The 13,178-nt window shown below is 38.7% G+C and overlaps 1 protein-coding gene and 1 pseudogene across 3 annotated transcripts in view; one reads left to right on the plus strand and one right to left on the minus strand.

The window, feature by feature from the left end:
• CDH12 (cadherin 12) overlaps positions 1 to 13,178 on the plus strand; it is a 1,332,533-nt gene that overhangs the window by 1,262,520 nt on the left and 56,835 nt on the right. For all 3 annotated transcript variants that reach the window (XM_078687751.1, XM_078687752.1, XM_078687753.1), the window contains 3 exons: positions 1,587 to 1,723; positions 4,397 to 4,518; positions 9,738 to 9,855. In XM_078687751.1, coding sequence (XP_078543877.1) covers positions 1,587 to 1,723; positions 4,397 to 4,518; positions 9,738 to 9,855 — 377 coding nt within the window. The remainder of the gene's footprint in view (positions 1 to 1,586; positions 1,724 to 4,396; positions 4,519 to 9,737; positions 9,856 to 13,178) is intronic.
• Positions 5,338 to 5,630, minus strand: LOC144826845 (ATP synthase F(0) complex subunit f, mitochondrial pseudogene; annotated as a pseudogene).

The raw sequence follows: 13,178 nt of genomic DNA on the forward strand, positions 1-13,178 counted from the left end.
TTCGGTCATGATTAGGGTTTCCTATGGAAGTAAGTCAAAGTATTTTTCAGAAGCCACTGAAAGGGATCAAAGTTTTGACTAATGCTGTTAAAACAGAAGATTCCTGCATGTGTAATTTTAACTGGGTGGTTGTTCTAAAGAAGGATTTGGTGAAGGACAATGTCTGTAATTCTTCCCCTACAGACTCGCTTCTATGGAGGCCAAAAAGAAATGTAGTAGTTCTTTCTCATGTTTTAATTGTTTTGTTTGTTATCTCAGATGTATGTTTTTTGTTTATAAAGAGGGAAAGTGTGTGGTATTGTGGTATCCACCTCAAGCTGTTGTTTATGCCTGAGTGATACCATGGTGATGGAACCTAGGGGAACGGAGCGAGGGGTGTTGAGAGCTGTTGATGCAAGGGGGTCTATGTGGATGGATGGAACCTTTGAACATGGAATAAACCTCACTTTGTCTACCCAACTGGACTCCTCAATTCTTGAGTGTTATCTATTTTACAATGTGTCTGTGCTGAACATGTATTAATTATAATGATTTTAGTGCTCAGATTGCTTTTAGTTTTGAGGAGAGTTTAGGGATTGGCTGTTACATTAACTTGATTTCATGTAATTCACCTGACCTGCCCAACTGGTCTTGCCTTTAGAGATCTGTCTTCTGCGACTGTACCAATCTGGAGCGTGGCCCATGTGTCATTGATTGTTAGCCTCTGTGGAGTGATGCACTTTACCATCTGTTACTGAGTTAGGGTCACAAGAGGTAGTATGTGTCAGGACTACTACAAGAGTCAGTCTCTCTTGCTCATAAACAAAACAAAAATGTTCGTGAAATGGCCCAGTCTGGTGTCATGTCTGCCAAAAGATTGAGTGCAATTTGTAGAATTGCAGCCCGAAAACTGGAACCTGTGTGGAAGGAAAGATCTGGATCTCAAGGCACAATTCTTCAAGGTTATTGAACAACAAAGCTCAAACAAGGGGGGGAAGATTTATCATCTATGAGGGTAAAACGCCATAAATTCCATTCCTTATTCAAAGAATATGTAATTAACTTCACTTATGAAATATATTCATATTGAAATTCAACCATAATGGATTTTCTCTATTCAGAAATATAGTATTAGGCGTGTGTTGGTGACTTTTGATACACCTGGAAACACTCAAAGATCCACTTTTTTGTTGGACAGGAATGATCGTTTTTCGTTGCTGGTAATGGATTATGATAGTTGTGTTTGGAGAAAGAGGTAACAATTCTCAGTGGTGACAAATGGAAAGAAAAGTTTACTAACATTTTTGTGTCACATTTGAACATGGGGAAATATGGGTCTGTAACAATTCCACATGCATGAATAATTACCAATTTGAGTACTCCTTTTAATATCATACATTTCCAGGAACACTCCTGATAGTCTGTGAATTCTTAAAATGTCTTGAATTTGCTCAAACTGTAGAAGTTAACCCACAGATCAAGTGTCAATCTTTTTTCCTGAAATTATTTGTGTCTGGGCTATACTCTGGAAATATTTTAACTATAAAAATATTAACACCCCAAAGATTTAACATACTAACATCCTCTGTTTTCTATGTCTTCTCTAGGTATTCAATAGACCGTAATAGTGAGCTTGACAGTTACTTTATGATAGATGCCACAGAAGGGACGATTGCAACAAACAATTTGCTTGACAGAGAAACCACTGCACAGTACAATGTCTCTGTAATTGCAAGTAAAATAAGTGAGTACTGCATGAGATGCTATCGTAATGGATGACAAAATAGGGTTATCCAGTTTTTAAATTTTTAAATAACGACCACGGTGATAACCAAGAATCTTGACCCGAATCATAACAATTTTGCTGTGATTTACTCTTGTAGTACACCTGGAACGGCCTAGTCCTGAATTATAGGGGCAACATATTTGTGAATATGATCTAGCATTCCAGGCAATATATTTACACAGAAAGGTTATTTTTGGAGTTTCTAGTCCACCTGGAGTTAATGGGCCAATAAAAATGTACACCATTTTGGCAGTGCAAAAAGAATACATTCTATTGTAACGTTTTTGTGAATTCTTAACTCAAAATAGAGGTGTTTCTGATTGTACTGAATCAATACTTTTTGCCACACAATTTTATAAAGACGATTTCTTTTGTTAGAATGTTCCAGTGTGTCTGAGATTTTCCAAGTGAAACATTATGCTCCTCCTGCAGGTTATCGAAAAATCCAGTTATGTTTCATCATTATTCAATGCAAAGTTTGATATTTCCTTACTCCAAATCCTTAGAAATGATGATCGTTTAGTCTTTTTTTGAGGCTAAAAGAAAAATATTTGAGGAAAGCCTGTGAGACAAGCATACACGTATTCAACTTCCCTGCTACTAAAGACAAGCAAAAGACCACGAGGAGCATTCCAGTATTAGGAGGTGTCTTGAATAGCCATGGAACAAAAAACGTTATTGAAGAGCAGCCAAGTTCCTATTTGCAACATATAGCAACCTTAGAGTTCTTTACAATCAGTGTTTAAAGAACCTACAGTTTCTGCTTTTCACTTGAGAAGAAACACTTGAAATTGATGGCTGCATTAAAATTAGGTGTACATCTTGCATAATAATAACAATAATTTGAAAACATAGGTGCCTATTACAAGTCAGGCAGTTTTGTGCCTGGTATTACGTCCACCCACTCAGTTAAAAATTCAGGGAGATACCATGGGGCATATTTACCAGGAGTTAACGCCACCAGAATTTCACTTTTTAAGACGTTCTGGTGGCGTTAAGTTCTTCGCCTCATGTACAAGGTGCCGTTAATCCACTAAACATAGCTTAACGCTGCCTTGTAAATAATGATCCTATTCACGTGTGAAAGGGGTGTGCAATGGGCGTTGCAGTGGGAGTTCTGCTGCAACACACACTGCTTTTTGACGCTGCCCCATATTTACAAGGTGTGGGGCAGCGTCAAACATATCACCAGGGAATGTTTGGTCTTAAGCAGGCGATATAAGGAGAAATGTTTCATTTTGCCTCATATTTTGCTCTTCGCAGCAGCACACATAGAAACCGCAAATCGCCTATAAATATGGTTTATATGCAGGAAGGTGTCCCTTCCTACACATAAAAGATCACCCCTGCAGCATAGGCACCCTTGCAACATGATGCAAGGGTGCCTGCACTGGTGCTAGGCAGCTTCTTTAGCGCCAGTACTAGGGAAAACACAGGGGTGTGGTGTATTTTAGTAAATGCAGCGCATCCTTGCGTTTTGAAATTGACAGAGCATTTCGTTGCCAATTTTCTCGTAACGCCGCGCTCCACCAGTTTCTAGTAAACATGAACCTATTTCTGTTGGTCAATTACTCCTGAGCTGCAGAGTTACCGAAAATTCTGCAATTCCAGTTTGGCCAATACCTGTTTTTTCGAACCGAATTAGGGTTTCTGCGGTACTCGTTATGAGGCCCTCAGTGTTAAAAATTACTGCTGTATGCAAACATAGTCACGCTTATCAAACGCTTCACACGTATCAAATTCTGCACATTAGATTTCTGCATTATTTAACTTCCATGACTGTTCTGAGCAGAACAGCTGCATAATTTATTGAGACTCCTTGGTCTGCTGTAAGAGCATGACAATATTTTCGTTTGTAACCTCTGTTCAATTTTTTGCACCTGGAGTGCCACTAAACAATATTACTTCTGTCTTAAATCTTAGGATGTGAACAATCTCACACCTCAGTACCACGCTTCACCTTCTAGATAAATTGGCGCATTTTGCTGATAGGCACTCTAAGTTCCATGTCACTGATGCAACTTGGAAAGCAATTGGCATGGTACAATTACGAACAATTTCTCAAATGGTGAATTTAAACTATGTACTGCTGAAACGGTGATCTGTAATCGGTGACATACACTATGATGTTGCAACTGCTACTTTTCTCTCTGCTCAAACCTTGTATTGAAGCCTTCTCCCTAACCCAGGATCTTTAAAAAAAAAAAATCTAAATACTTTCATCACCAGGTTTCCATTTGGCACAAGGTAATAATTCAAATGCTAATTATTCCATTTGAAAACAATCCATCTCAACACCTGCAGAAAATGTGTTTAAGGCATTATCGTCATTACATTATAAATACTAAAAATGCATCATAGGATTTAAAATTTCAGTGGCAAGAACCAGACCATCATTGGTCATTCTGATGGTTACACATGTTCACATAGTCAACACAGTGCTTCAAATTAGTAAGCGACTAGTTTATATTGCAATGCCTGTATGTTAAGTCTAACACATGTAAGTCATGTATGGACATCTTTTGTGAAATATCTGCATCCAGATCTTTCGACTTTCATGGAAAGTGAATATTTCTCTTGTTTAGCATGTGGCATCAATAATAACTCAGTCCATCCCTCATTACTTTACAGGTAATCCACTGCTAACAAGTAAAGTCAAAGTCATCATCCATGTTTTAGATGTCAATGAATTTGCACCTGAACTCTACCTGCAAAACGAGATGACAGTATGTGAAAATGCCAAAGCAGGACAGGTAATGTAATGTTAATTCCTAGCTTTTATGAATTTTCACTCAGAGCATAAGAGCCTGGGATTAAATTGGTCAATGTTTTTGTTAGAAGCTGATATTTCCAACTATGAGGTTTGCCTCTTTCTTCTACCACCATACATTTTCTAAATTATTTCATCACTCTTGCATCTTCATTTTTTCATTCCTGTTGTAACCCTTTATTACTGCTTTCCTATCTCTTTCCCTTCCTTTCTTCCTTTTACTACCTTTTATCTCTCTTATTTTGGGTCAAAGTCTGATGCTTAAAAATGAGCTCTTGTACCTAAAACTACTAGGTCTTGAGGCTATGACATCTGGGCCATCTTCAGTCAACATTAAGTCCACCATGAAGGAACAAGGGCATATACTTCCCCATGTGCGTCCTAGAGATGGACAGCCACTGGAAATTGTACCATAAGATTGTGCATCCAATAAGGTGATTTCTAAATTACTTTCTAAATGAATTTTATTAGGTTACTGTGGCGTGGGTCTTAATAATAGAAATAAAAAAGCAGACATGGATCTTCCTTGTGTAACTCCTCAAACGTTATTCTTGTCTACACTCCCATTGTTCACTCAGCACAATGGCCTGCATTTGCCTCAACCCATGTGTGCCTTTGTAGCCCAAACCTATGTTGCAGCTGGAGAAACCTTGGAATACTGACTGCAGCCCAGCATAATCATATAATTGTTTGTAGTTGGGGTATCTTTATTATTTTATTTTTTTCATTTCCAAACACAGAAGATCTATTAGTTGGTCATAACCTGTCCCATATTAAGACAGCTGAGAATTTAGAGAAAAGACTCAAATTAAATATTGATGTTTCGGTGTCTCCTACTCCACCAACAAAGTACATCAGTGGTATTTTCTCCAGCGGTCATGGTTAATATGGTCATATTCCCATATGTAGCTAATCACAACATAGCAATACCACCAATTCCCCCTTTCTTCACATTGATGTACTTATTGAAATACCGGCCAAAGCTCCAAAGATTCCATTTGGAGTAAAATTCCTTGTTGCCAGCCAGGAAGGAAGTTGTTACAACTTAACATGCATCAGTCTTTGCTCTGGAAGTGGCACTGGTTTATCTGCCATCTTGGAGTCCGAGAGATGTCAGTTGAGGTATATTTAATTGAAAGGGGAACCGTTCAGATATTCTCAAGAGACTCTGGGCAACGGCACTAGGTAAAGGTATTAAAGGATGTACAGTGAGAATGGTCAGAATGTTACTGTTTATGCTTACATCTGCTTTAGATGTAACTAACAAAATAAGTTTAAAATCTGTATTAATTTATGCTAGGTGATAGCTCCGCCCTTTACTGTTTTGGTAGATAAAAATAAATGAAAATAACGTTTCCATTTGTTGTTATTGATGGTAATTTATCAAAGATTACAACTCTATCTGAATGTGTGAAATAACATTCTTGGACCCTTGGAATTTTTAGAATCTTCTAGGCTTGGTCTATCAAAGTATTAATGAATCTAAATTGTGGTTTGCATTGTTCCTCTGGGAAGGATAGCAAGCAAAAGGAACCATGCAACGTAGATGGTACCTGCTACTTCCTGTGTTTTACAAATGTCCTTGCCTTTGAGCTAGTAAATCAGGAACATCCTTTCACAGAAACTGCAGCAACGTTCTTTGTTAGATACCTTGGAAATTCACAAATAGCTGAGCATTTTGCAAAACATTACTGTATGGAATTGAGTTATTGTTTGATAGGTTTGAAAGCCTCACTCAAAAAATAAACACAATGCTTGACAAGGTGAACTACAAATGTCGCTAAATAAACCTGTGCTTAAGCCTCGGGCAGCTTGGCAGACTTACTTTAGAGGAAATATGTGTGACAAGTGTTTATGAAGCACTCAAACAGTAATAAAGTGAAAACACAACACAAAAACAATCACAACTAATTTAAAAAAAAGTGAGTAAAAGGTACTAAAGAAAATGACACCAAAGTGACAAAAATCCAATACGTAGCTCTGGAGATATATTTTTTTGTTGTTTTTTTCAGTTCATTTAAGTGTGAACAGCATATCTCTACCTGCTCCCAATCTGATGCTGGCACTTATTAAGTGTGATAGGGTATCCCAGTGTTTATGGGAGAGATAAGTCTCACAGCAGTGAAAAACGACATTAGGACTTGTTCACTGCCAGAACATGTCAAACGCACACAAACAGCCTATTTTTTAAATACCATGCACCCTGCGTTAACAGCCTTTAGGGCCTATCTTAGGGGTGACTTATAAGTACTAGAAAGGGAAAGGGAATGCTTAGGTCTAACAAAAGGGTTATTTTGCTAGGTCTAAATGTCAGATTTAAAAAGCACTACAAGCTGCAGTGGCAGGTCGGATATGTGTTTCAAACAGTTGATTTAGGTTGTGGCACCATGGCTGCTGGTGCCAACAGGGATCAATTATTTACAGGGCCTGGGTACATGTAGTACAATTTACTAGGTACATACAAGTAAATTAAAGTTGACAATTACTTTTAGTCCAATTTTAACTTGTTGGAAGGAGAGAGAACAAGCACTTTAGCACTGGTTAGCAGGGAGAACATGCACAGTCCTAATGCCAACAAAATCAGGGAGTGAAGGCAAAAGGTTTGGGGGAAATACTGCTGCAAGGATGCCAATTCTAACAATAGGAATCTGTAAATAAAGGAAATACCTTTCACTTCAGGATTCTGAGTTCTCATTGTCTAATTGATGCCTCTGAAGACCTTCAGGGAAAACATACCCATTATTCAAGGTAACCTATCCATAACTGTGTATGTTAAACTCTTAGAGATGGGAATTCCAGTTATCTATGATCCCCTTCTCATCATGTCCACAAGGGTGTCTGAGTGATTCTCTGCTGTAAACCTATGTTTTAAACTACACATGTCAGACATTCACAAATTGATTCCTGGCAGTTATAAATAGGTGTACTACTGCATAATTCTCCACCACAAGCACATAAAAAATAGCGTATAAGGGATGGAGAGTGGACAGTAAAATACTTAGTTTTTTTTTTTAGTTTCAGATTGCTAACAAACTTGTGAGTTTATTTCCATGCTCAAATTCCAATCCATTAAATCCAGAAATAGTTTCAATTTACTTCCAGTAAAGGACTTGAGTTATACACTTTTAAGGGTAGGAAGGAGAACAAATGACCTTCAAACTTTGATGGGACGTAAACTTTGATGGGACGTAGGAGAAGGGTTTTAACTATGGGGAAAACATTTTCACAATTGTCTCAATATAGACATAAAGAAGAAATTAGCATTTGCTTATCAGATTACATTTCCGCAGTACATAATAGGACACCATGACAATTATGTATTGGCAAAATGGGATACAGGCTAATGTACAGCATGACATTCCATGTGGAAACATGTACCTGGGCATCAAGCACATGAAGGAAATAGAAAAGGTTAGTACAAAGGAGAAGTAATACACACATGTAGACATTACTATACTTAGTTTGTTTTGCATAATAATATTCTCTGATGTGTTCTTTCCCTTTTCTTAGTCCACAACCACAAAGTATATTGTACAATAACGATTCTCATATATTAGGCGTTGGCGATGTTAAATAAATCCAGACACATTGAAGATGACATCATAGTACAGTGTGTGAGGGTTCCTTCTGCTGAATTCTGTTTGCATCCAGTTGGGTTCAGATTTAGTTTCTGATGGCAGAGGCCCTAAGCATTTCTCATCATGAGTGAGATTCACATTTGATTGATTGTCAAGTTAATCTTATACAAGTCTGCCCAACATATCTGAGAAGGCAAGCTATAACTTGCCATCCAAATGTGTCACTTCTTGGTGTGTAGAGCAATAGAAGAGTTAACAATAAGCCCTCTACTATGAGCAAACACCCAATGGTCCATTTCAGTGCTAGATTAACCTCTCTGGGCCTGATTCACAAAGGCAAACTTACACTTTTGTGTAAGTCTGTGATTTTTTACTATTCACAAAGGGAATTACAAGTTGTATCTTTACGAGTGTGAAGTCTATGCAGTCTATGCACATGAAATATAGGCAATCCTAACTTTTTATGTCTGGAGACTCCCCACTCATCAGGATACTACTTGTAATACCCTCTGTGAACACCAAATAATCGTACACTTAGACAAAATTGTAAGTTTACGTTTGTGAATCAAACCCTCTGTGTGCAGCAAAGCTCTTCCTTAATACTTGTAATTGATATGCATTTCGTGCTCAATCTGGGCTGCTGTCAATATTATCTCAGTGAATTTGTAGAGTATGTGTCTATTAAAATATGAAGTTTGGAATTATGTTATATGATTTACATTTATTTTGACAAGTTTTCATAATTTCTTTGATGTCACTTCCTGTGCTTCTTTCACTTTAATTTATTGTGTGGCATAACGACATCATAAGACATAAGATATGCTGACTAGAATGCACCAGAAGATTATTGAAAACTTGTGAGTTCTGTTACGCTTCTGTCACTTTCATCTTTCTGAGTACAACTAGTGAGTTTGGCAATAGTAACAGCTTTGATATATAGCATTGTAAGAATGACTGTAAGCACAGTAGAGCAAAATAACGTAGAGTGCAAGTGGCCTCACTTCATTTTTTGGGCTGACTTTGGGTCTGGTTTAGAGTTTGATGGGTGGGATACTGCATTACAAAAATGGATGAAGTCCTGGTTGGAAAATTACAAGTGCATTATATCCTACAGAAGTTATAACATGCAGGTGGAATTTCTGCCATGCTTCTGTTAGAGTAGTACATCAGGCCAGGGCCGGACTGGCCGTTGCAGGCACCAGGCAAATCCCCGGTGCGCCGCAAGGGTGGGGGCCGGATTTGGGCCCCTGGGGGCCGTTTTTGTTACAGGACCGTTTTTGCTGCAAAATCGGGCCTGTAACAAAATCGGCTGAAAACCGGCCCTGGCAAAGTGCTCGGACCCTTGGAGGAGAGGGGGGAGCGGGGGGTGGGGGGGAGGGGGATTAGGGGCAAGCACTTTGCCAGGGCCGGTTTTCGTTCCCAGTCTGGCCCTGCACCAGGCCGTTACCCTCTTGTTTCAGTATACAAGTCCCCGTTCCCTAATGAAATGGTATAGCATCCCGTGCTTATTTTCACATAATAGTTTTTCACCACGGCAATTTAGCAGCAAAATAACAAGTTCTTTCACACACTGAAGAGAAATACAATACAATATCTATAATGTTGTTTTCTTCTTCTTTTGCAGATAATCCAGTTCATCGGTGCTACAGACAAAGACTTGTCTCCTACTGGGCAGAAGTTCTCCTTCAGACTACCACCAGAGGCTTCGTCAAATCCAAATTTCACAATCCACACCTATAACAGTAAGCCGAATGTGTGCCTGCTTTGCATTCACTGCACAGCGCTAGATTACTAGTGATACAAACGAGGGAATTCACTGAATCTAGATCAATTAAAAACTTTGTATGAGTTCTGTTTCTGATGTTCTACAGTAGATGAAGATATAATACATAATTGTTCTTTTAGTATTATGATCCGATAAAACTACTGTGAATTTTCGTGATATGATAAGAATCCATGAGGCTGAAGGGTTGGTAAATGGTCGGTGGTTTATAAATATCACCAGAACACCCAAAACTGCTTTGTTAGACCACACAATACATATGAACACCTGCAAAATAAACATTCCCAGATATTGTGCAACATATTTGAACATTTCTGGGCTCAATGGGCTTTTAAAAGTGTATACTGCACCCACTCAATGCTGCACTTTCTGTGACATGGTCAAACTCTTAATATTTATGACAAACCTATTAAGATGACTTGCTCCACCAACTAGATGTTTACAGATGCTGGCATTGTGTGGTAATGATTATAGGCATCCAATTTGACTATAGTTCTGGGTGAAAATTTCAGGGATTTAAGGATGCAATGATATCAGCTAATCTGATGATCATGTACTGTGTCTATTGTGCATTCCCCATTGCTCACAATGAGAGCCCTACCGGGCTCTAAGTACTACAACTGCCACTACTGGTTTAGCCTATATAGCAAAACTTTTTTCAGGTATGGCTAGCTGCCTAAATGAGCATAATCCCATTTAATTGTCCCCACACCGTGAAGCCTGTCTATGGGGTGGGAGTACATTTGTCAGCTTCTGTTGTGTCACAACAGACATCAGTGAGAACATTGCATGCACTGTACTTAAAAGGGCTCATGCTCTGTCATAATGCTGTTTTAGCCATCCAGTCACCAGACTCCTCAAGCATATTACTTTAGACCTATTTAGCGATGAGGCCAGACTTTGTTCTAGAATCAGGAAAACAGCTGATAGTGCAGGCATGGATTGGTGTGTGAGAAGTGATGGTGTGAGAACAATAGAATGTGGAATGTGGCTTAGTTGGAAAGGGAGAGCACCAGCGGAGGAAAAGCAAGACAGGGAGATGATATCAAGCGCCATATATGCTCCGTCCTGTCATATACAATTGTGCTTTAATAAAATATAGTTGGAAGTCTTTCTCGCATAAAAAGTGATTACTTCAATGGTGAAGAGCGTGAGCAGGCAGGACTTAGGGAGGAAGCTCACTCACAATTGATCAAAATAGGGTGTGAGTTGATATTGCAATTTTTCTACAGGCTGGTTGTGTGCAGGCAGGAGCGAGGAGGCAGCAAGCTGTAGCTTTAACTTTAAGACTGTTCAGAGTGTTTCAACCTCATTATTGTGATAAGGAGGTGGTAAGGTGACACAGGAGAATGAGGAGATGGGCCGGAATTCCATTAAGAGAGTCTCACCAACTATAGAAAGTAATGCTAAGCGGCATTTCGGGAGGCCTTTTTTCTGGAGTCATGCAAGCTGCTCAGATGTCTATGGAGTGAGCTATGAGCCATAGAAATTGACGCAAAGCAATGTCTTGGAGGCAATTTTAAGAGTTAGGGAAAGGCTGTACTCTGTATTTGGATAGTAAGGTCTTCCTTACAAAAGCAATATTGGTGACCATATTGGATTAGGCAAAACTTTTATTTACAGGATTTTCGTTGGTGTCCATTTTAGATTGGGAAAAGAAGCACAGATTTGTGGTTGTTGGTGACAGGCACACCAAAATCGCTTTTACTCGGTTTCAGGCACACCTGCTTGAAGTGGAGTAGCAGTTGCTAGTTCTAACCTAAAGGATAAGGAGAGGTCTGAATTCTAACAACCACCGGTGTTTCAAGCAGATCTGGGAGAACCACCAAGCGAATAGGATGTGGATTGATCATATGCAGAGGCATTGGAGAAAGGCAAATGTTCACCTGCCAAACAGTTGCATTTCTAAAAGCATCTTTGGGTGCTGTAGGAATAAGTGAATTTAAAAACCCAGGGTTGGAAAATGCGGGAAATATGAATGTGTATCAGAGGACTGAGGTTATTGCAAAAGAGATATGGAAAGAAAGTAAATCTACTACTGAAGAGATTTAAAATGTGTTCAAAGAGTCTGAGGAAGGGAGAAAGTAATGATGAATATGTGTCAGCTTTGAAGGCATTGGTGTTGTCATGTGATTTTGAACCTATTATGTGTGATGCGGTTTTAAGGTCCCACATTTTAATAGAAAGTTTTAAAAAAATTCAAGAATGTTTGTTGGCTGGAACAGATACTATTACATTGAAAGGGGCAATACATGCCACCAGGTTGATTGAAATATCTGAAAAATGTGAGCATGAGGTACAGAAAGATAGTTCTGCAGTGTCAAACTTTGTACTTGATAAGAATTATAATGGTGCAAAAAACCTGAAAAGAAGAGTAATACTCAAAAAGAGTATGATGAACAGATAATTGGTATTGTGAGATGGAAAAATGGGACACGTTCTTATAGGTGTGGTAGTCTCACTCATTTAACTAATCCTAAGTATTGCCCTACGATTGATAAACTTTGTAACAAATGTAAAAGTAAAGTTCATGTTGAGAGTGTGTTTAAGGACATATCTAGAGGGGGAGTAAACTGTGTGGTGCCTGATGAAGAGTTTGAGTTGGATGATGGTGTGGTATTGTGTGTGCCAATCGATGTGGGTCCTGCTAAGGGTTAGAGTTTACCAAAGTGTAAAGTTACTCTGGATGGCATTGGTGTGGAAGGGTTGGTGGATTTGTGTGCATGATACACGACTATTGATCATGAGCTATACACAAAACTGTCATGGCGGGGAGGTAATTAATTTGAAATTGACAAATGAATAGCCAGGAAGTTATTCTGGTCACAGTATTAATCTGAAGGGATGTTTCTGGTCTGAGATGGAGTTCAATGGAAGAAGAACAAATGAAAAATATTTGTTGCAGAAAAAGGAGTGGCAATTTTGGGATGGCCTCATCAAAGAGAGCTTAGGATACATGTGGATCCTAGGGCCAATCCCGCTATGTATGCAATTGATTCAAATGTGAACAGTGATGGAAAGTATGATACCTTGCAAATGGAATTTAAGGATGTGTTCCGAGAGGAGTTGAGCCTGTTCAAAGAGTATATACATAAATTTGTAGTAAGAAACAATTCAATACCATTAAAACAGAAAGTACATAACTGGTCTTTGTCCTACAGAATGAAGATAAATGAAATGTTACAGGTGAAATAGACATTATTGAACCCATTAAGTATTCAGATTGGTTTTAAACTCTTGTTGTTTCATTAAAGAGTTTAGGGGAGCTGAAATTGTGTGTGG

The sequence above is a fragment of the Lissotriton helveticus genome, chromosome 4_1 (assembly GCF_964261635.1).
Source record: "Lissotriton helveticus chromosome 4_1, aLisHel1.1, whole genome shotgun sequence".
Taxonomy (NCBI): Eukaryota; Metazoa; Chordata; class Amphibia; order Caudata; family Salamandridae; genus Lissotriton; species Lissotriton helveticus.